The 23,476-nt window shown below is 50.2% G+C and overlaps 1 protein-coding gene across 3 annotated transcripts in view; it reads left to right on the forward strand.

Moving 5' to 3' along the window:
* Positions 1-207: 207 nt before the first annotated feature.
* Positions 208-23,476, forward strand: part of ASTN2 (astrotactin 2) — a 1,032,871-nt gene continuing 1,009,602 nt past the window's right edge. For all 3 annotated transcript variants that reach the window (XM_042242803.2, XM_027964073.3, XM_060410801.1), the window contains exon 1: positions 208-691. In XM_042242803.2, coding sequence (XP_042098737.1) covers positions 295-691 — 397 coding nt within the window. In that variant the 5' untranslated portion in view covers positions 208-294. The remainder of the gene's footprint in view (positions 692-23,476) is intronic.

Raw genomic sequence — 23,476 nt, forward strand, 5'->3', positions numbered from 1 at the left:
GAAAGGCGGGGGCGGGGGGGGGTCGACTGGGATTTGCACGAGGCCGGGCGGAGCCTCCGAAACGCTCCGGGTCTGAGCCGGGGGGAGAGCCAGCGAAAGGGGCGGGCGGCGGGGCCCGGGGAGGCGGCGCGGCGGGGCGGGCCAGGGCCGGTCGGGAGGCGGAGCCCGGAGCTGGGGGCTGCTGGCGAGCGGCTCCCACGGCTCCTTAGCTCCGGCGCCGGGGTTCGCTTCGGCGTCCGCCGCCGCCGCTTCTGCTTCCTCCGCCGCCGCCGCCGCCCCGCAGCCGCTCCCGCCATGGCCGCCGCCGGCGCCCGGCGCAGCCCCGGCCCCAGCTCGGGGCTCCGGGGGCGGCTGAGGCTCGGCTTCCAGCCGCCGCCGCCGCTCTTGCTCGTGCTCCTGTTGGCCGGAGCCGCCGCCGCCGCCTCGCGGGAGCCCGACAGCCCCTGCCGGCTCAAGACCGTCACGGTGTCCACGCTGCCTGCCCTGCGGGAGAGCGACATCGGCTGGAGCGGCACCCGCGCCGGGGCCGGGGCCGGGGCCGCCGCCGCCGCCGCCGCGTCCCCGGGCTCCGCCGGCTCCGCGGGCACCGCCGCCGAGTCGCGCCTGCTGCTCTTTGTGCGTAACGAGCTGCCGGGGCGCGTCGCGGTGCAGGACGACCTGGACAACACGGAGCTGCCTTTCTTCACCCTGGGTAAGGCTTGGCGCCGGGGCTCGCGGGGTCCCGGGAGCCCTAAGTGAAGCCGGACGGGTGAGGGCGCCCTGGGGATTCCCGCCCCTGGCTGCCCCGCTCGGGGTCTAGTGAGGGCAGCTGAGGGGCCCGGAGGGCGTACAGGTGGTTGGGATGAGCGCGTGGCGGGAGCCGGGGGGCGTGCCAGCCCTCTCGCAGTGGGGTCCGTCTCTCAGTGCCGACGTTGAGCTTTGCCGCGGGTCCATCTCGGACGCCGAGACCCCAGCTGATGCGTGTACTCGCGCTAGGGGCCGCGGTGAACCCCGCTCGCAAGCCAGGTCTGGGTCCAGCCGCCCACTGCTTCTCCGGGCACGGCCGTGGGCCGCCCGCGGTTACCGCCCCCTCGCTCTCGCCTAGGAGTTCTTGGCTCTGCTCCTCGGGATAGGTTTTCTAGACAATCGGAGCTCAGTAGCTCCATGTAGAATCCCTCAGTCCGCATACGCTAGGTTTCCCGGTGGGTTGGGTGACCTTGGCCAAGTCTCTTCCCTTCTCTGGGCCTCAGTTTTAGCCATCTGTGAAATGGGGCCGGGGAGGATTGAGCGGTGTCTGAGCCCTGGGGTTCAGAACCCAAGGTCTCTACTTTCTGATTCTCCCTCCATCCCCGTTGTCGCATTCGCCTTCCTAACCCCCTCCCAACGGAGAGCAGGTTTGTCCTCGCAGCTCACTCACTGGGCTAATAATAATAACTTAAAGGCGTGACATGGGGAGGAGAGAGGAAAGGGGTGGGGTGGGGATGGGGGCTCAAACGGAAAAGTTAATCAGAAAGTTCGCCAGCAGCTTGCTGCCTGCTGGTTCCCGGCGCGAATCCCGGAGGAGTCGGCCCTTCCGTGGAGCTGCGGGAAGCACAGCTGATTCCCACCCGGGTAATTGATAGCTTAATTATCTCGGAGAGCGTTTACAAAAATGTTGTTCCCCCTTCGCTCTACCGCGCTGGCTCATCGCTCTCTCTCCCCTCCCCTCTTGGGGGCGCGGGGTGCGATTGGTTGTCGAAGTCTGGCCAAAGCCAGCTCCGGGAAGGCGCTGGGGTTCGCCGCAGACTCCAGACCCCCGTCCCCGGGTCCTTGGCCTCACCGGGGTCCGGCTCGGCTCAGGCACTTCGGGGTGGGCCTTCGAGGTCCCATGGCTACAGGATCCTGGTAGGTTAACTCTGAGGTTAACTCTTTGCTCGCCCAAGAACCCCCAAAGCGTAATCAATGGACCGGACTCCTCTGTCCAGAGACCCCACCCCCACCCCCCCACCCCAGTGCCTTTCCTGCTTGCCTTTTGGAGATTTGAGCGAGTGCCAGGCCCTCTCGTGGTCTGAGCTTGCGCCTCGGGCTCTCCCAGGCTGGCTGTAACCTGAGCCTACCAGGCTTTCTGGGATGCTAGGCGGGAGACCGCCTTGCAGGTTCCCAGGGGGACTTCCCGCGGCGGCGTGTCTGGCGTGCGACACACACATTCAAGCATACACACGCCTGCGTGGACACATACACATTCACACACACGCTTGCACACCTCAGTGACCCTTCCCACGTGCGCTTGTGGGATGCCCGTTTCCAATAAGGCCATAGGCTGGCGTTCCTTACGCTGAAGAGCTAACCTGGGGCTCCTGCCCAGCTCCTGTGACCCCAGGCAGGGAAGGGCCCTTCCAGAGAAATGGAAGGTGTGCCTTCTACACTTCCAGTCCCAACCTTCTCCCTCCAGCCTCCTGATCTCTCTACTCTGGGTTGTCCAGAGAGGTCGGGAGTGGGAATCCCCCTAAAAAGCTGTTCAAGTGAAGGGGAAAGGGGGAACGTTCCTGGTTGCGTGTGGCATGACTTGGAGGTGAGAACCCAGAGCATTCCGGCTCCCCTCGGATGTGAAGACGGGGTCCACCCAGCTACAGGAGTCATCCCAGAATTCCTGGAGCTGGCAGCCCCTGTCTTTTCAAACTTTGGCTTTCAAGAGAGAATGAATGCCAGGGAGCCTGGGGCAGGCTGAAGGAGGAACTGAAAGACTCAAATCCCCCAAGATCCATGCTTCAGCCCGAGAGACTCCTGGTACCCTCCACTTGGAGCCTTCTGCCTTCTCTGACGCAGGCGGCTGAGCCCGGTGGAGACTGCCTGCTGTGGAGTCCCAGGGCGCCGTCCTCCGTGGCAGCTCTGAGCCCTTTGGGGGTTCAGGAGCCCTCTCCACCTCCTCTTCCTCCCCCAGCGCCCTGGACTGGCAGCTCAAGGCACTCCTGCTAGGGATTTGGCTAGCGAGGTAGTCACCAGATGGCCAAGTATAGCAGGAGCTGTGTAGGGAGACGTGGGCTTTTTGTTTGTGTTGGTCTTCCACTGTTTGCGTGTAAACACAGAGTGCACAATGAGCTCTGGGAGGGCCAGGCTGGCTGAAAATGAGGGCTGAAGGAGGGGGGTACTATGAGTCATTTATGGCCGTATCTCCCGCAGGGTCCCCCGGCAGCCCCATCCCATCATTCCTGTCCTCAGACCTTCTAAACATCGTTGTCTCGTGTTGGTCTCCGGCGAGTTGAATGCGTCTTTCGCTCTTACGTTGCCAGTTCAAACGATTGGAGGTGGCACATGCCACAGATGTGCCTGCAAAGTCAGTAAAGGCTGAATCTTGCCGGTAGTGGGGTGTGTGGAGCTGCCGCTAGGGGGTGATGGTGTCTGCCAAAGCCTTTGGGCCATGCTTAGGGTTGTGGGCCCAGAGCTGGTGGTGGTAAATTGTCCGTGGTGGTAAATTGTCCCTGGTGTTAAAGGGAGGAGAAGGGAACAAACAAGTGAAAGGTCGAGTTCCCACTTTACTCCCAGTCCGCTTGGGGGACCTGAGAGTTCATTTGCACGCCGTTTCACCAAAGTCAGTGGCATCCCTGGCCCACCCTCCCTCCATTCTGCCTGTCTTGTTTGAGCTCTTGGCTCTATTATTGGGAGTGCCCAGACATAAAAGACTTTTCCCCAGGTCTATTCTTCTCGGTGTTTCTAATCTTCCCTTCATGTTCCAGCCTGCTTTATGTAGGCGGAAGTTCTCTCAGAGGTGAAATACCACCCCTCCCCCAGGTTTCTGTGTCTGGGCCTCTTCTTTAGAGTCTGAGTTGGTGGCACCGATAAAGTGAATTTCCTTAAACTTGATCATGGAATAGCAGATAGTTGTTGCGTGCTTAATGTGGTGCAAAGAGCTTTCCTCTTGCCTTTTATTATTTACTCACATGGAATATAGGGGAGGGGGCACTGCTGTAATTGATTCCCATTTTATAGATTAGGCAGCATTCTTTAGAGAGGTCAGGTGCCTGGCCCAAGGTCTCAGTGTGAGTACATGCAGACCTGGGCCTGGAGTCTCGGTCCGCCAGACACCTGCATTCTTGGTAATTGCTAAACTCAAGTCATCTTGAGCCAAATATGCATCGAGGGGCTGGTTACATTTATGTAGGGCATAGAGCAGAGTCTTGAAGAGAAACGTTAACGATCAACACAAGAACCTTTCCCAAGGGAACTTAGCTGCATTGGTGTGCTGAAGTATGAGAGTGTGAGAATGAGGCATGAGTTAAATGCCCTCCAATGACCCTGCCAACTCAAAGTTTCATGACTCATGGGATGTCAAAGGGCATCCTATGCAGTGGTGCCAGGGAATGATGGAGAAGACACTTTCTGTAACATCAAGGAGGGAAGATATCTCTTGAGACTCAGAGAAAGCTGGGGACACTTCCTGGACAGGAAAAAATAGGATGAGCCATGGAGGATGGGCTGGGGGAGACGTTGAATGCTGCAGTACAGCTTGGGGACTTGATGCCTGTTAGGACCTGGAACTCTCAGCTGTGGCCCACTGTGACCTTGAACAAGTCACTTACCCCCAGATCTTCAGTTCTTTCATGCTGTAATATGAGTGGGTGGATGAGCCCTAAAATAATCCTTTGGTGTAAAGATTCTATGAACTTGAAGTGCCCTGATCTGCTCTGTAAGTCTGACTTAACTGCTCTTGCTTCTCACTCTCTCCTTTTCTTTGCTGGTAGCATGGGGGTGTCAGGAAGGACCCATGGAAAAGAAAGAATTCGAACAGGGACAACTGTCAGTGCAGGGCTTCTGAGGAGAACAGGCGCATCGCTCAGTTCTCAGCCCCCAGGCAGCCCCAGAGTGTGCCTGTGGGTTTAGGTTTCATGCCCACCAGCAGGGAAATGGCATCCTTCTTCCTGTGCTTGATAGAGGCCGGGCTGGACTGTTTACCTCCAGCCTTGATTCAGTGAAAGAGGGAAGAGAGAGAAAACCACTCACTGCCAGCATCTGTTACTAATTTGCTTGTGTTATAAATCACACAGGTGAGGAATATTGCTCTGTCTTTGGGGGAGGGTGTCTCGAGAAGGAAAACCGTCCAGTAGTGTGTCTTTAAAAGGATCTGCGTGAGTAGATCCGGCAGTGTCCTGAAGCACTGTCCCGAAAGGTTGCTCCGTGCAGGAAGCTGATCGGCCTGAGGGGAAGACAGAGAAGCTCTGAAATGCCAGCTTGATCAGTTCTGCAAAGATTCCTTAAAATACAGACCAAAATGGACACTGAAAAAGAGAAAAACCTCCAGGACCAGGGGACGGGGCACTACGGTAGAAGGGTTGCTAGCAACAGGAAGTTAGCCCAAGGACAGTCCACTAGCCTAAGGAGGGCCAGAGGAATTTCCTTCGAATTTGAATTTCAGTAGAGAATGAGGCAAATACTTTTCTTTTTTCCCTGTCTGATTCTAAGCAATGTCCTAAAGGTACAAATACCAAGGGTGTGGAGAGCAACAGGACAGGAGGATGTGTTGGACAACCAAGCATTGACCTTTAGTGATGACACGGTTCTCATGGGAGGAAGCCTTCAAGCAAGGCACCAGACAATTATTTGGCAGGCATTTGGGGGAAGGGACCAGAGGCATTCAGACTATCTGCCCTTTCTGGTTTCTGGTTTGATCCTGAAGGTTGATACCAGTCATTAAGTGGGAAGACAAACCAAATAGAACAAGTTGGGTTTTCTGTACGGATTTCTGACCACAGAATATTCATTAAAATCAATTCCAGTGTGTTTTTGTGTTTGTTTTTTTTTTTCCCTGTATGGGTAAAAGGGAGAGATGGGGTGGATAAGAGGGTGAATTTGATGTCTTCAAACAAAGCTATGCTTAAAAAATATTATTTAGGCTCCAGGCCCCTTATCACTAAAATATTTCAGTAGCACTCAGACTTCAAGGTCCCATCCTTCTGTGGTGGTCCAGGTTTCTGGGACATTGTTAATAAGGGGGCTGGTTCAGTGGCCTCTGATCTGAGTGTTTTCTCCTCTACTTTCCGCTTTCTTCCCTCTTTCTGTCTCCATTCCTTTGCCAGCTCAATCTGATGAAGTCTGTTTAATAATTAGGGCAGAGACAGGTGTATTATCTGCCCTCAAAAAGTACAGTCTCTCTGGCCATAGTTTTTACATTCAAGATTCAACCGCCTGACTGCACTGCTGCTGCTGCTGCTAAGTCGCTTCAGTCGTGTCCGACTCTGTGTGACCCCATAGACGGCAGCCCACCAGGCTCCCCCGTCCCTGGGATTCTCCAGGCAAGAACACTGGAGTGGGTTGCCATTTCCTTCTCCAATGCGTGAAAGTGAAAAGGGAAAGTGAAGTCACTCAGTCATGTCCGACTCTTCGCGACCCCATGGACTGCAGACTGCGCTACACCTCTTTATATAAAGGCCCACCACGTCCCTAGATTTCTGGAAGCAGGTCAGGTCCTGGAATCAATTCTCCGTCCATAGCAAGGGACCATTATACCTTGTTATGGAGAGTGTGCTCGGGCAGGGTGAGAGGAGGATCCGTTTTAGCTCTCAGAGGCCCAGGTTGAGTCAAGAGCGTCCAGATGTGCTGTTTCTGGGGGTCAGGAGGCCCAGCCAGCTTGACAGCACAGCTCTGCAAGCTTTTGTGATCCGGAGCTCGATCGTTTTCCTGAATGGGGCCTTCAGGCTGCAAGATCATTCAATAATTTTAATTTACAGCAAGTCCAGCGGTAGTTTTGACTAGGCCTCTGGCAGGCAAAGCCTCCTGCTTCTCACCTCCTTGCCTGGCTGTAAGCTAGACGTTGGCTGCCGTGGGCTGTTGTGAACATGCTGGGGAGAGAGGACGATGGAGAACAGCAGTGCCTTCTGTGAGTGGAGCCGTGAAGACTGGTCCCACGACCATCAGTTTTAAGCTCACAGCATCACAGACTCTCAGAGGGCACTGAACTCACCCCCTCCATATTATATGGTAACCCTGGGGCCCAGACAGGGGAAGAAGCCTACCTAAGGGCCAGCTGTTCAAACTTAAAGGCAGTGCTCTTGAATCCCACTCCGTTTCCTTCATCACACTAACCACTGACACAAGGGTCTGGGCTAGATATATCTCAGGTGTGCAGCTTGGTTGACGATCATAAGGTGGCCGAGACTCTCCTCCTCTTCCTGTAAAACAAACCAAAACTAAAATATCGAAGGAGGAAGAGATCCTTCTAGGGAAGTCAAATTCGTTCTGCCCAGGTGTCCAGTTGGTTGGCTCTAGTCTCTCCTGAGAGCCTGAGCCGGTGGGTTTTGTGCTGGGGGAAGGAGGAAGCCTCATGGCTCTTGAGGCTAGCTACCAGTGAGGGTAAGCAGAAGCCTGCTGTTTTCCAGGAAAAGAAAGTCAGGTTTAACCTTGAAGTGGAGCAGCATTATAGAGACGCTTCCTTTGCAAAACTGATACTTTCCCAAGTTCTCATACTGACCAGCTAGTGGCAACAGAAGATTAACTATCGTGAGAGAGAGAGCTGGCTTGTCTTTCCTCCCAGCAGAGCTTGCAGCATCTCTGCCCCAGGAGGAGGCAGGCAGCGGTGCTTGGCAGGACTGGAGCTATTCCCCATCGCTTGCGCACTGCTCTCCTCTCCCTGGCTCCTCGCTGATGTCTGCAGTTTTTTTTAGGACAACAGCACCCCCCACCCCATGAAGACTTCTCTTCGGATTGGGAGGGGGTTGGTGACTACCCAAAGTAAAATTCGGGATGGAAAGCTCCCTTTCTGGCATATGAGAACATGCAGACAGCCCCTCTGTGAGTCAAACATTGACAAGGATGTTGTGTGTTACAAACCATTAGGGTTTTCACCTGAGAAGGCACCCTTGCTCAATCCTTGCTGTCAGGCCGCTGGCAGCCTCAGATCTCAACACTTCTCCTGACTACAATTTCAGCTGTCAACTCCCTGGTCTCTCTTCCCCTGGTCTTATCCTCCCTAATCCATCCTCTGTACTTGGAGACAGGGATTTCATTCAAAGCCCAAACCTGATCATGGCTGTCGTCTCTGAATTCGCTGATTCCCCATTATTCTTAGTATGAAGTTCGAGCTTCTGATTGAGTTACAAGGTTCATGATCAGACTCTGCTCAGACTATCCTATGATAAGACCCCTTCCTCCTCGTTCTATAGCTGCCCCAAATGCCCTGGGAAAACTCTTTCTTACCTTTCAAGGCTGAATTCAAATATCAACTTACCTCTGAAGCCTTTCCTGACCTCTTGGCACTGAAGTGGGACACTCTGGGCCTTGGTGCCCACTAGTGATATAAAGACTGGTGTGACAGTGGCCGGTCCCTTAGAACTACCTGGAGCTTGCCAGGCACCGCTCCAGGTGCTTAAGATGTATGGGAGAACAGGAGAGCTAGGTCCCTGTGTTGAGAGAGCTCGTATACACACGTACGTGTGTGTACATGCGCGTGTGTAGGTGTATGTCTGTTGGGGAGAAGATGATAAAAATAAACATATTACATAAGAAAATTATGTAGTATGTGAGAAGTGATAGATTCTACGGAGAAAAGAAAATGGACATTTTGGAGATGAAATCGGTTTTAATATTACATAGACTCAAAAGACGGCTTATAGAGTCGAAAGATTGCTTACCGAGAACATAGGATGGAACTAGGACTTGAAGGCCACGGAAGTGTCTCCAAGCACATATGCGGAAGAGTATTGCAGGTAGAGGATGGCTCCAGCACAAACCTGACTCCAGAGCACGCCTGGAGTGTTCAAGGGCTGGCACGGAGGCCCGTGTGGCCAGAGTGGAGTGAGTGGGAGTGGGCGGGAAGGACAGGAGAGGAAATCGCATTTGGGCATTTGTTGTGAGTCTCATGGAGAGCCAGGCAGGACTTTAAGCCAGAGGGTATCCCCATCTGACTTCTGTCTCAAAGGAATTGCTCAGGCTGCTGTCCAGAGGGCAGTGACGTGAGAGGAAGATCTCTAGGAGACTGTTCAGGTGAGCAGCGAGGGTGGCTTGGGGCAGAAGGAGAGCTGAGCTCACGGCTTTGTCTGTCTTATGCTGCTCGTTTGGGATCTCCATAGGCAGAGAACATCCCTCCTTCATCTCGGGGGCTGCAATGACTCACCCTGTGCTTGGCACATCCTTGGTGTTCAGGGATCTTAGATGACTAGAAACTTGGGGTTGCCAAGTCTCATCACAGAATCCACACTGTGCAGAACTGGAGGGGTGTTGAAACTCCACTTCTCCGTTCAGGCTGAGCTGAAATGCCACCTCTTCCGTGAAACCTTCCCTCTTCTGAGTTCTTGCAGCTTCTGCCTCTACCTTCTCCTGCCTCCTTATCATTCTGAGTAGTGCCTTTAGGGTGAGTAAGGAGACTACTTGATTAGAAGAGAGAGTTGGGTTTAGGGAAGACCTTTCCTTGAGAATCACAGAAGCCAGGTAATGAATGAGCACCTCTGCATTGTGCCAAGCAGAGAAGCACCGACGGTTCTCAGGGAAATGATACATCATGGTTTCTGGGTCATCACTTGTCATGAATGGTGAGAATGTCAGACATTGTCTAAATGAAGCCCTTAAAGAAGTCAAGGTCACATAGAAAGTCAGTGGTAGAGCAGGAACCATGTCCAGTTTCCTGACTCCGAGTCTGATGTGTCTTCCTCCCACCTTAGGCCACCGGAGTAGGGAGAGCTGGTATTCCAGACTTTACCATTCTGGCATGAGGTAGACTGTGAAAAGACTGACCATTTATTGAACATTTACTATGTCCTGGGGAGAAGGCAATGGCGACCCACTCCAGTATCCTTGCCTGGACAATCCCATGGACAGAGGAGCCTTGTAGGTTGCGGCCCATGGGGTCGCTAAGAGTCGGACACGACTGAGCATCTTCACTTTCACTTTCATGCATTGGAGAAGGAAATGGCCACCCACTCCAGTGTTCTTGCCTGGAGAATCCCAGGGACGGGGGAGCCAGGTGGGCTGCCGTCTATGGGGTCACACAGAGTTGGACACAACTGAAGCTATTTAGCAGCAGCAGCGGCAACTATGTCCTGGATGCAGGGCTGGCACATCTGTTATTTCCTCCTCCCCACGTGCTGAAAGACAGCTAGGACTCATCTCATGTTAGAGGTGACCGTGGAGGCCCAGAGGAGCTAAGGAACATACCCAGGATCACACAGCTGTCCTACAGCTGAGTCCAGACCCAGGTCTGCCTGGTTGCAAACCCCATGCTCTCTCTGCCATTCCAGAGAGGCACAGAACTAGCAGTGCTCATGAGTTTTCAGCTCCTCGACAACCTCTTGTACTTCTTATCTCTTCCTCTTCTCATTATCAAGAAGTTGCAGATGTTTCTTATCGAGCAACTTCAGGTGTGACAGCCTCTCAGGCCCGAGGGACTGCATACCTTGTTTCTGGGCTGCCAGGAGCTGACTCAGCATCGCCCAGGGCTTGCCAGTTTGCCGGGAGGGCACCGAGCTGTGTCTAATTCTCTCTCGACGTCCCTCATTACTGCTGGACTACTCCAAGAGCAAGCTCTGAGGCTGCTGTGCCTTCTAGATTTTTCTCCTTCCCCACCTGTTCTCTACCTCTCTCCTTCCTCCTCCCCTGTCTACTTCCTTTCTCAGAGCTTTCCCACCTTCTGCTGGACGTACTGTTACACTAGGGGCCCTATTGCCTAGGCCTTCCAGGAACTTAGAGAGGCTCTACTTTCTTTTTCTAGAAATTCTCAGGCATCTGTTGTCTGATTCACAGCCCGTTTGACTCCATAAGCCTCCTTGTCATTTCTCCCCTTCACCCCAAGTCGACTTTTGTTGCCTTAGTACTTCTAGCAGTTTTGTGCCGTTTTAATATTCTCGCCTTGAAAATGAAATTATGAAATTTGTTCTGTATTATCTATACATATAGGATCTATATAATATTTATATATGATGCTGTAAAAATCCTAATAAATAGTGTATGGTTCTCCTAAAATATTAGAACTGGCTCAAAGAATGCCTTTGAGATCCAGCCCAACACCCTCATTTACCTAGCGAAAGTAAGTGCATTTTTCAGGGTTTCCCCAGCTAAGCCAACAGCTTCCCGGGTGGCGCTAGTGGTAAAGAACCTACTTGCCTATGTAGATTAGACGTAAGAGACACGGGTTCGATTCCTGGGTTGGGAAGATCCCCTGGAGGAGGGCATGGACAACCCACTCCAGTATTCTTGCCTGGAGAATCCCATGGACAGAGGAGCCTGTTAGGCTATAGTCCATAGAATCGCAGAGTCGGACACAGCTGAAGTGACTTAGCACGCGTGCAGCACAGCTAAGCCCCAGCAAAATCCAGCTTCCTCTAGCCCAGCTCCTCTGACAGGGTATGCCAGCTTGAAGACCCAAAGCGCTGGGGTCAAACCCTGGCGGCACTACGTTTTGACTCCAGACTTGGTACGCCACATCTCTGAGTCTCTGCCCGTGAAAACATGAAGGTAACATGGCAGTCAGTTCTCTGAGTGGCTGCGACCATTATTTTTGGAGCGTTCCCCCACCTCCATCACTGAAATTGTAGTCCAGGCCCGGCTCCATGCTCAGTGTTACTTACACGAAAGCCATAAGATCCTTACAGAGATGGTGTGCGCAGAGCACCCAGCTCGGCGTCTGGCACAGTTTGTGCTCCGAGCCTCTTAGCCACCTGGAATCCTTTTTATGGAAGGAGGTGGAGGTATGAATAAATAATGAATGCAAATTCCCTTTTCCCTACCCCGTCTTTCCACTCCTGCAGCAAGGCGGAAAAAGGATGAAATTGACCATTGATCTCTGCTCCCTCTCCAGGAGCCTGGGCACGGGGGACTCCGGGGTTGTGTGAGGACAGTTTGGCCAGAGAAGCTGGGAGGCTGAGCCTGAGGCAGGTGGGTGCTGCGGAGGGAGGCGGGGAGTCGGGCAGAGCCCTCTCCCTTCTGGTGGCGGCTGGCTGACAAAGCCCTGCTCTCAGGCACCCGGGGCGAAGTCACGAGTGGCTTTGCAAGCAGCCGAAAAGGGAAGGAACATTTCCATTAGCAGAATCAGCAGTAAAGAGATTTCCAGTCACAGTAATAGCTGCATTTGGGGGAATCATTTCAGTGGCGGCTGTGGGCGGAGGAGGGGGGAAGGGGGCAGGGTGGCCCAGAGAGGCATGGAGTCAGCTGGTCTCCTTGCAGGAACTGAGAGGGCACCCCTGAGAACCAGGTGCCAGATGCCCAGGGACTGTTGCGGAGCCCCGAGTGAACCGGTGAACCAAACCCCTTCCTCGGGAGGCCCCAGGGAGGCTGCAGGCTTGCTCTCTGTTGCGTCTGCTCTGATTACCTGGTTTACTCTTTTCAAGTCTTCAGAGCCAGCAGCGACTGCATAGTCTTCCGGGGGTTGTCGGTGGTAAAGGTCCCATATTACTTAGTTCACTTTTTCCTATCCAGGGGATCTTCCCCACCCAGGAATGAAACCTGGGTCTCCTGCATTGCAGGCAGATTCTTTACCGGTTGAGCTAGGAGGGAAGCCCATTAAATCAGAATCACCTTAGAAGCCAGGTTTTCCCTTCCAGACCTACGGAGGCACTCAGGAGGGGCCTGGGAATCTGTACTTTAACAGATGTACCAAATTCTTGTTATGTCCCTGGGTATCCTGGGTGCAGTAGCCCCTGGGGACCTCTGCAGGCTCACGTCCTGACATTCCTGGTGGCATCTGGGGCTCTAGCCTCTCTGGGGACTGGCAGATTTCAGGGGGGACCGGGCGTATTCCCCCTAACTGACTCCAGAAAGGACATGTTCCTTCTGCTGAGCATGCTTTCCTGCTCCCTGCCGTCTCCTAGCCTTTGCTCAGCCATGACCTCTTCTGAGGAGCCTTCTCCTTTTCCTCCAAGGCTTAGGTAGAGGTTTCTTTTTTCTTTCTTCTTTTTCCTTCCCCCTCCCCCTACCAAATGCTCATACCCCCCTGGTAGGGTTGGCATATTTTGTGCACAAAAATAAACGCAAAAAATAAAACGCAGAATGCCCAGTTAAACTTGAATTTCAGACAATGAATACTTGCCTAGTATAACTACCTCCCATATGTCCCATGCAATATTTGGGACGTAGTTATGCTAAAAATGACTCTCTGATGATCAGAAATTCAAATTTAACTGGACAGCCAGTATTTTATCTGGCAACCTGCAGGGACCCTGTGTTTCTCTCTCTGCTGTGAGGGATTATACTACCAGTGAATGCTTTCTTCCCTGAACCCGTATGTCCTCCATCTCAGAAAACCAGAGTATCATTCACCCATTTATTCAAGCGATGAAATCATCTTTGATGCTTCCCTTCCCTTGCCTCTCGTTCTCCCAGTCGGCCAACCCTGTTGGTTTCACTTCTAAAATGACTCAAACGTCTTCGCCTCTCATAATGTCCTACTGCCTCACCTCTGTCCAAGCTCCCTTGAGCTGTTACATCCGTCTCCTAACTGCTCTTCATACCTCTTCTCATTATCCTTCTTTATATTGTTTGATATATAGCTAAAGTCTGTAGAGCATGCTGCTGCTGCTGCTAAGTCAATTCAGTCATGTCCAACTCTGTGCGACGCCATGGACGGCAGCCCACCAGGCCCCCCCGTCCCTGGGATTCTCCAGGCAAGAACACTGGAGTGGGTTGCCATTTCCTTTTCCAATGCATGTAAGTGAAAAGTGAAAGTGAAGCCGCTCAGTCGTGCCTGACTCTTAGTGACGCCATGGACTGCAGCCCACCAGGCTCCTCCATCCATGGGATTTTCCAGGCAAGAGTACTGGAGTGGGGTGCCATTGACTTCTCCGATAGATCAGCAAATGCTACCTAGATGTCTGTTACACAAACAAAAATAAACAAACTTGTACCTTAATCCCTAGGACACATCCTTTCCCCCATTATTTGTAGCTGGAGCGTGTTTAGGGCAATCCCCAGGACGTCCTGTGAGTAAAGACCTCATGGAGCCAGGGGCTAGGTCATCCAGTGGTCAGGCCTAGAAGCCAGGAATCCTGGGGTTTAGTCTTAGTTCCGCTGGGTGTCAGTGGTCAAGTCCCGTTCAGTTTCTGGGCGTCCGCCCTTTCTCATCTGATGAGATTAAAACCCATGGTATGTGAGAGTCTTCTCAGCCCCCTCTGCTTAGCAGGGGCCCAGGAGGAAGAGAAAGGTTCCATTTAGGAGCTTCTGAGGCTGGAAGCTACTGCAGCAGGATATAGCTGATTCCCTCCCTCCCTTCCTTCCTCCTTCTCTGCATCCTTTCTGGGGCGTCTGAAGATCAAACCCTCCACTCTGAACCCAGGTGCAACTCGGATTTCCAGCCCAGTCTCACACTAATTTGTTAGGGAACCTTCTTCAATTACTTTCTCTCTAGCCTCCCCGAGGGAGGGAGACTGAAACAGCTGACGGCCCTGAGTAACCAATTACCCCTCTGCCGATAGCTGGACGCCTACCGTCTGTCCCTCCCTCCCTTCGTTTCTCCACTTTATTCTCCTGGCATCTGAAGCATCTCTCCAAACCGCAGAACCCTCTGGAGAATGGCCCCAGTTCACCTGTTCCTGGCTGGGGCGGAGAAGCCACCCCTTCCCCAAGAGAGACCCCAGGTGGGAAGGCTGGTGGCTGAGAAAGGGTAGCTGCAGACCTTGGAGAGCCACGCAAGTGTGGCAAGCCCGCTAAATTCCAAACTGTGCTAGATTGGGAGGCCGATGCCTTGGGTTCTAGTCCTGTTTCTGCCATTCGCTGGCTGTGGCCTCTTATGTTCGCTTATTTACTTTTGGCTGTGCCGGCTCTTCATTGCTGCGCGTGGTCTAGTTGAGGTGAGTGGCGTCGTCGAGGTGTGCGGGCTTCTCCTTGCAGTGGCTTCTCTTGTTGCTTCCTGGTGGCTCAGATGGTAAAGTATCTGCCTACAATGCGGGAGACCCAGGTTTGATCCCTGGGTTGGGAAGATCCTCTGGAGAAGGCAGTGGCACCCCCCTCCAGTACTCTTGCCTGGAAAATCCCATGGACGGAGGAGCCTGGTAGGCTGCAGTCCATGGGGTCACAAAGAGCTGGACACGACTGAGTGACTTCACTTTCTTTCTCTTGTTGCAGAGCGTGGGCTCTAGGCACATAGTCTTCAGTAATTGTGGCGCATGGGGTTAGTTGCTCCCAGCCTGTGGAATCGTCCTGGACCAGGGATTGAACCCATGTCTTCTGCGGTAACAGGCGGATTCCTCTCCACTGCACCATCAGGGAAGTCCTAAGGCCTCATATAAATTACAGTTGCTTTTGGGGACTCATGTAGCGTTGAGTATTGTCAGAGTCATGTCTCCTTCAGTAAGCTGGGGAATATTGGGCTGCATAAGATACCTCACAAAAGAGGAAGAACCTTCTAGCCCTGTCCACTACTGGAATTCTAGGTGTCTAGAGCTGTGCCTGTCACATAGTAAGCACTCAGTAAGTATTTGTTGAATGAAGGAATGAATAAATGGAAAATGTGTGTGATCAGACATTGCTAATCAACTAAATCACAGCTTTAGATGCCTTCTGAATGCAAAGCCCCCATCAGTCACTGGGATCTACTGGGGTTTGCATGGATGATGAACTCTATTCATGTTCCTTAGACTCAACTGGTTCTCCTGAACCTGTGGTTCACCTTAAGTTCCCCTTGTTTGGAGCGAGAGCCCTTCAGTCATTATTCAGTCATTCTCCAGACCTTGTGTGGAGTCCCTCGGGGGCACAGAAAGGCAGGGAGTCCACAGTCTATTGCGATAATAACACTTGTGCTTTTTGATTTTAAAAAAATTCCCTTTCCTGGGTATTTTTAGTATCTACAGATTACGGATGACGACATGGCCATTGAAAGAGATCAAGTCAATTGCACAGGGTCACGTAGTAAATGGGATTAGCTGTTTTATTTTTAAAAGGAAGCTTTGTGTCACTCTCGCGAATGGAGCCCCAGAATGACTTGCTATGAATGGAGGACAGCCTGTAAAAGCAAGTGTAGTGTTCACGTGCCTTCCAAATTCATCTCAAACCACACTTTGGGAACCACTGATTTGACCCAACTGCTGAAGCAAAAATATTGGTTTAAAATGTAAATTTTGCCCACTTAACTGTGAGATTTGCTTTAATGTATACAATAAAAAATATCTTTTTTGCCTCATAACTCCTGAAAGTGTTAATCCCTCAGTCGTGTCTGACTCTTTGCGACGCCATGGACTGTAGCCCGCCAGGCTCCTGTGTCCACAGAATTCTCCAGGCAAGAATACTGGAGTAGGTTGCCATGTCCTTCTCCAAGGGATCTTCCCAAGCCCGGGATCGAACTGGGGTCTCCTGCATTGCAGGCAGATTCTTTACCATCTGAGCCACCAGGGAAGCCCTACCCCTATTTTAAGATCCAGCGTGAATGCAGCTTTGCTGCTTCCAAGATGACTTTGCCAGCTCCCTCAAGAACAGTTCTCTCCCGAGCACTTTGTATTTTCATTTTGGCCCATGTTTTCATGAAATATTATGATTGTTTAATTGTCTGTCTCTCTTGCTAGTCTTGTAAACTTCCCGAGTTAGACATCGTCTCTCTTTAATATCTGTAACTCCAGCAACGAGTGCATGCATACTTATTAAATTTTTAACCTTAATTTTAGATTTCAACGCAAGGAATACAAGCTTGTTATAACAAATTCAAACAATTCGGGAATATTGCATGGAGAAAGAAGTGAAAGTCTCTCCTCTATTGGATCTCATTCCCCAGAAGTGATCATGATGAAGGAGTCGCTGGGGTCCTAGTGAAGCGTGCACGAAATCTGCGCCTGCACAGCTACCTGCGGTGCTCTCGCAGGGAGGAAGCAACTTGTCCAAGGTCATCTGGCAAGTTTCTTGCAAGCAGCTCAGGGATTTTATTGAAACCATCTCTTTGTTAGGGCACTGGTCTTCCAAACTGGTTTCCGTGAAAGATCTGGGGAGTATGAGTTGCTGTAGACTTCACCTAAAGAGATACTCCAATATTGAGCCAGTTTCAGGCATGTTTAGGTCTCAGAATCTACTTGCACATTTCTTCCAGGCCAAAGTCAGAAGGTTCTCTTAACTGACCCTACTTGAATATAAATACATACGTAGTGTGAACGCACACACACACGCATGCACACACACACACACACACACACTGAATATATATGGTGAATATATATAATGTGAATATATGGACTTGAATATATATAGCATGTTTATATATGTATATATACAAATATATGTATTGTGTATCCACACATACATGTATACATTTAGAGTGCATGCATGCTCAGTTGTGTCCGACTCTGCGATTCCATGGACTGTAGCCTGCCAGGCTCCTCTGTCCTTGGAATTCTCCAGGCAAGAATATTGGAGTGGGTTGCCATATCCTTCTCCAGGGGATCTTACTTACCCAAAGATCAAACACATTCTCTGTGTCTCCTGCATTGGCAGGCAGATTCCCTACGGCTGAACCACCTGGGAATCTCCATACAGATATATACATACATACATATGCATACACATACATATAGATACATATGAGAGATAGAGAATCAGATAATAATTGTTCTGTCTGGAGAACTAAGAGAAGAAACTGGACCCAGCCAGGGAGGAGCCAGAGAGGAGACAATTGTCATGAGTCCGGGGTGGGTGTCTGTCTTTCTAGCACAGTGTTTGACATGATGGATAAGGCAGTTCTTCTTTCTTCCTTAAATTATTTTCTCATGTGAGTGGGGAAACAGGCTATTCAGGAGAGGGTTACCTGGGTTTAGATTGAGTTGCCTCCTTCAGGAGCCCTCGTTTATGATGCCATGTAGATTGGCAGCTGGTCAGTTAATAGAAAAAGTCTATTAAAGGAGGGAATCATAAAAAATAATAATGCACCTTAAACATTTCCTTTTTAACTTAAAATTCATAAATGTGTATCCTTTTGCCAATGATTTGATGTAGGCCTGGGGCTTCTCCTTTGAGTCTGGGTCAGCTGATTGGAGTCCCATGCCATCTTTCTTGCAGAAGCCATGCTCATAATGCTCTGAATATAATCTCTATTGGTGGTCTCATTAAGCGGGGGACTGAGGACTTAAAGATGCTTGCCAAGTAATTCTTCTAGAGTTTTATGATTCCTTTCTAAATTTTTATAGTTGTCACACCTGACCTAACACAATAGCAATATTTAAGTGACTTTCCTTATTTTTATCATAAGATCAGCTTAGTCCCTCTAGAAGCCACTTTCTTTTGATGCTCATAAATTTTTAATCTGTACAATATTTCATGAAATTTTAGAAATATAAGAAACATAACAGACATAAATGGGTTTGGGAAACAAACTGCCTCTCTCTGTAAAAAAAAAAAAAAAAAAAAGGAGAAAAAAACTCCACATCTCCACTGACAGCAAAATCCCAAGAACACTGGGGAGGAAACACGTGACTAGTGCCAGTGTCCTGGGAGCTTCAGGATGTTTTATGGAAATAATGGAGAGCAGTGGCTAAACTGGCAGTCAATGCAGAGAAGGCCAGCTGAAGGCTTTAGAAATTTATGTTTTAGATTGACAGAGGCATTAATGTCACAGAAATTTTAGGGGTTGGGTCATTAGCATTTTACCCAAAACTCTGATTTAAAAAAGAATAAAAGGGGACATTGTGGGGAATGTAAATCTTTGTTGCCACTATGGAAAACAGCATGGAAATTCCTCAAGAAATTAAAAATAAAGCTACCATATGACCCAGCAATTGCACTTCTGACTGTTTATCTGAAGAAAAGAATAATTCGAAAAGATATATGCACTCCTGTGTTCATTGCAGTGTTATGAACTGTATCCCATGCTAGGTCCCTGCAGTATTTAAGGAGAATAGATAAAGAAGAGGTGGTTTATACATACAATAGAATATTATTCAGCTATGAGAAAGAAGGAAGTCCTACCGTTTGCAACAATGTTGGATGGACCTTGAGGGCATTATATTAAGTGAAATAAGTCAGCAGAAAAAGATAGTGTATGATGTCACTGATACTCAGAATCTAGAAACGCCAGACTGTTAGTAACAGACTAGAATGGTGATTACTGATTGGCCAGGTTGTTGATAAGAGATTACACAGTTCCAGTTATGAGATGATTGCGTTCTAAGGATCTATTGTATAGCATGGTGGTTAGAGTTCACATACTGTATTGCATTCTTGAAAGTTGTTAAGAGAGTAAATCTTTGTGCTGTTTTTCTTGCCACAAAAACAAAGCGGTGATTATGTGATGAAGTGAAGGTGTTAGCAAATGCTCTGGTGGTAATCATTTTGCAATATATACTTGTTTTAAGTCAACACAATGTATACCTGAAACTTACACAGGGTTTTATGTCCATTGTATCTCAGTAAAACTGGAAAACATTTTTTAGTTTCAAAGAGGGTTAAACTGAATCCTGGGCTTCCCTGGTAGCTCAGCTGGAAAAGAATCCATCTGCAGTGCAGGAGACCCTAGTTCGACTCCTGGGTCGAGAAGATCCCCTAAAGAAGGGAGGCTACCCACTCCAGTATTCATGGCCTTCCCTGGTGGGTCAGAAGGTAAAGAATCTGCCTGCAATGCGGGAGACCTGGGTTCGATCCCTGGGTCGGGAAGATCCCCTGGAGGAGGGCATGGCAAACCCATTCCAGTATTCTTGCCTGGAGAATCCCCATGGACAGAGGAGCCTGTCGGGCTACAGTCCATGGGGTTGCAAAGAGTCACACATGACTGAGTGACTAGGCACACTCAAATGGAATCCCAGAGCTGTATCAGGAACTCAGGTCTGTAGACTCTAGGAACAGTATCCTTGCTGAGACATCAATTGTCACTGATGCCCCCTTTCTTTTGGGTACCTTTTTAAGGAAGGCACCCCACACTTCTTTTCTTTTAAGCAGGTGAGGAAACTATGGTTCAAATACTGCAGTGACCTAGCATGGGATACAGAGCAAGATGGAGCTGCCCCTCACCTCCCAGATCAGGCCAACTTCCTGCACACCATTTGCTCAAGGGTAGTTTTTCAATATCCTTTGAAATTAAGTCGTATCAATTTTTTTTCACCGGTGGCCAGGACACCTGATCTTTCCATCCCCTCAGGAGAAAATGAGAGCAGGGATTCCCTGCAAGTCCGCCTTGTCTTCACCCCAGAGCCTTCTGTACCCATGTAGCTTTCCCGGGGCATGTTGCAAGTCTGTCCATCCCTGAGCCAGCACTGCAGGCCATCCAGGTTTAGAAGTCTCAGGGCCTCAGGCCTCCAGACCAGTCCTCTTATTGCACAGAGGGAGACCAGGCACAGAGGAGGCCGGTGCCTTGCTGAAGTCAAGGGTCTGGGACTGCTTCTGAATGCAGAGCCCAGTTCATTCACCTCCGCTGGGCTTCCGGCATGGCCCTGGGCCTCCCAGCCTGCCCACCTGCCGGGGAGGGTTGGTCAGGTAATGAGAGGGCAATGCGGGCGTGCAGGCCGCCAGGAATTCCCGTGCTTTATGAGGTGCACAGCATAATTCAAAACCCATTTGGGGGATGTCTCGCCCCATAAAGTCTCCTCCAGCAGGAATGGCTGGGAATTTGTTTTGACTTCCCCAGCACATGTTTCTTAAATACCTCTTCTCTCCATCTCATTTTCCTCTTTTCTCTGCTTCCCTTTTTTTTTTTCTTTTCTTTTCCTACCCAAGGCTCACTGGATGATACACCCCTGGTGGCTTATGAGGGGACACAGTGGGGGTGGCATTGGGGAAAGGGATCCTGAAGTATAGGTTAATGGGCTGGCAAGTGGTAGTGCAAACGCTCACCTCCCTTGGATGATTCTTCTCGGCAAAGACGTTGGCTCAAGACGTGACTGTAGGGATCTGCCTTCCACAAGTAGTTAGACTTTCTGATGCCATTCTTATCTGGGGTAAAGTGAAGCTTCTGTATAACCCTCTGTCTCGTAATCCAGTAGCAGCAGCTTCTCCCTTATTTTCCACCTTCTCCATGTTACATCATCTCCCTCCCAGCCTCTTGCAAAACTGCTTCAGTTTCTCCCTTTAAGTAGATACTTCATATGACCCTGATGCTGGGAAAGATTGAGGGCAGGAGGAGAAGGGGAGGGCAGAAGATGGGATGGTTAGATGGCATCACCGACTCAATGGACATGGGTTGGGGTAAACTCTGGGAGTTGGTGATAGACAGGGAGGCCTGGTGTGCTGCGGTTCATGGGGTTGCAAAGAGTCGGACACGACTGAGTGACTGAACTGAACTGATGCTACCTGAAGGCTTATTCCCAAAGGTCATTTCTCCTTTGCTTAGAATCCTCACTGGCTCCCTAGTGCTTAAAGGATTAATAGCAAATTCCTTGGAGAAGGAAATGGCAACCCACTCCATTATTCTTGCCTGGAGAATCCCATGGACAGAGGAGCCTGGTGGGCTACAATCCATGGGGTCACAAAGAGTCAGACATGACCTAGTGACTGAACAACAACAAGTTCCTTATGTATCCCTACGACTAATTCAGTTCAGTTCAGTCGCTCAGTCCTGTCCGACTCTTTGCGACCCCATGAATCGCAGCACGCCAGGCCTCCCTGTCCATCACCATCTCCCGGAATTCACTCAAACTCACGTCCATTGAGTCGGTGATGCCATCCAGCCATCTCATATAGATATATTCCAGAAACCAAAGCAATATTGTAAAGCAATTATCCTTCAATTGAAGATAAATAAATTAGAAAAAAAGAGAGCAAGCTCTATTAAAGTTGCATTTCTATGACTTAAGCTGGTCTTCTACCATCGATGCCCTGGTTTTCGTATATTTCTGATGGTGGAATACTGTCTGCCCTTCATAAGTTACTTTATGGAAACTTCCATCCTTGCTCTTTCCTCCTCTTTCCTTCCTCCCCTAATTCAGATTGAATAACTTTATTCTGAAACCTTTCTCTCTCTCATGCCGTCTCACTTATACAGAAATATTTATATCCGTGTCTTATCTCATCCTCTGCCTACATAATCCAGTACAGAGACCCCTAGCCATGTGTGGCTTGTAGAGCAATTGAATGCGGCTAGCCTGGCTGAGGGACTCAGTTTGAAATTTTACTTAATGGTACTTAGTTTGCATTTAAGTAATAGCTACAAGTGGATAGTGGCTACCATATTGAACAGCACAAATATGGAACATGCCTACCCACTGCAGAAAATTCTGCTGCATACAGAACTGCCTATGAGATTCTTGAGGGCAGGCACAGAATCTTACCTTCTCTGTACCCCGTGCCTAGTACAGGGCCTGTTATTGAATGGGTATCACATAAATGTTGGTAGCGGGACTTTCCTGGTGGCCCAGTGGTTAAAACACTGTGCTTCCAATGCAGGGGGCTTGGTTCTATCCCTGGTCGGGGAACTGAGAATCCACGTGCTGTGCAGCACGGTGTAAAAAAAAAAAGTTGGTAGAATTGATATCTGGGCAAGACTGTGTAAGCACAAACCTCAAAGGCATTCAGTTTTAAAGAAAGAAATTCACGGAAATTTACTTTTAAGACACACCCAAGTTTGTTGACAAAAATACTGCTACATAAGCTTTCCTTCGTAAGGCCCAGTCCATCTTATAGTCCAGAGGGGCTTAGGCTAATCCATTAATGACCCTCACTGGTAGCAATTCCAGGCCCCTGATGGATCATCTCTCAGTCATGCCTTTTCTTCCTACCTTAATCGCCTCCCTCCCTTCCTAGAGCAGGTCCATCCCATAGCTGGGTCCTAAAAAGGCAGTTCTCATTTCCTGAGAGACAGGTCTGGACAGACCTTTGTGAGAGCCAGGCACAGGTTTGAGTTTCCATGTTTGCTTCGTCGAAGATTAGTGGGTGTTTCTCTGAGAGGGGATTCCTGCAAAGTCGGTCCTGTGACTGACAGGATGAGAATGGGATATCATTCCTCCTTTTCGGCCCCATGCTTTTTCCTTCTTCTCTTCCCCTCCTCACTTTCCTGTTTTGTTTTCTTTTAAGTTACTTATTTACTTTTAAAATTTATCTGGCTGCACCAGGTCTTAGCTGTGGCACCCGGGGATCTTCAGGCTTCACTGTGGCTTGTGGGATCTTTAGATGAGGCATGCGGATGCTTAGTTGCAGCATGTGGGATCTAGTTCCCTGAACAGGGGTTGATCCTGGACCCCCTATCTTGCAACCACGGAGTCTTAGCCGCTGGACCACCAGGGAAGCCTCCTCGGCCTTCCATCATGCCACTTTCTCTTTAGCATTTGTAACCTCTTCTCTTTTTCCTCTGTCTTCTGTGTCTTTCTCTCTGTACTCTTCCCCCGCCCAATTTATTTATTTTTTAATTGAAGGATAATCGCTTTGCAGAATTTTGTTGTTTTCTGTCAAACGTCAACATGAAGCAGCCACAGGTGTACGGATGTCCCCTCCCTCTTGGACCTCTCTTTGCTCCTAATGTCTGTCTCCTCCTCTCTCCCAGCCAGGCTCTGTGTGTGCGTCTCTCCGTCTTCCTCTGTGAATCTCCATGTCTCTCCTAGTCTCTGTCTGCTCTGCATGGCCTTGAATTCTCTGTAGCATCTCTGAGGACACGTCACTGCAGTTTACCTGCCCTGGTCACACCCCTTGTTGACTGACATGGCCCCATGCA

Source organism: Ovis aries, chromosome 2 (genome assembly GCF_016772045.2).
Source record: "Ovis aries strain OAR_USU_Benz2616 breed Rambouillet chromosome 2, ARS-UI_Ramb_v3.0, whole genome shotgun sequence".
Taxonomy (NCBI): domain Eukaryota; kingdom Metazoa; phylum Chordata; class Mammalia; order Artiodactyla; family Bovidae; genus Ovis; species Ovis aries.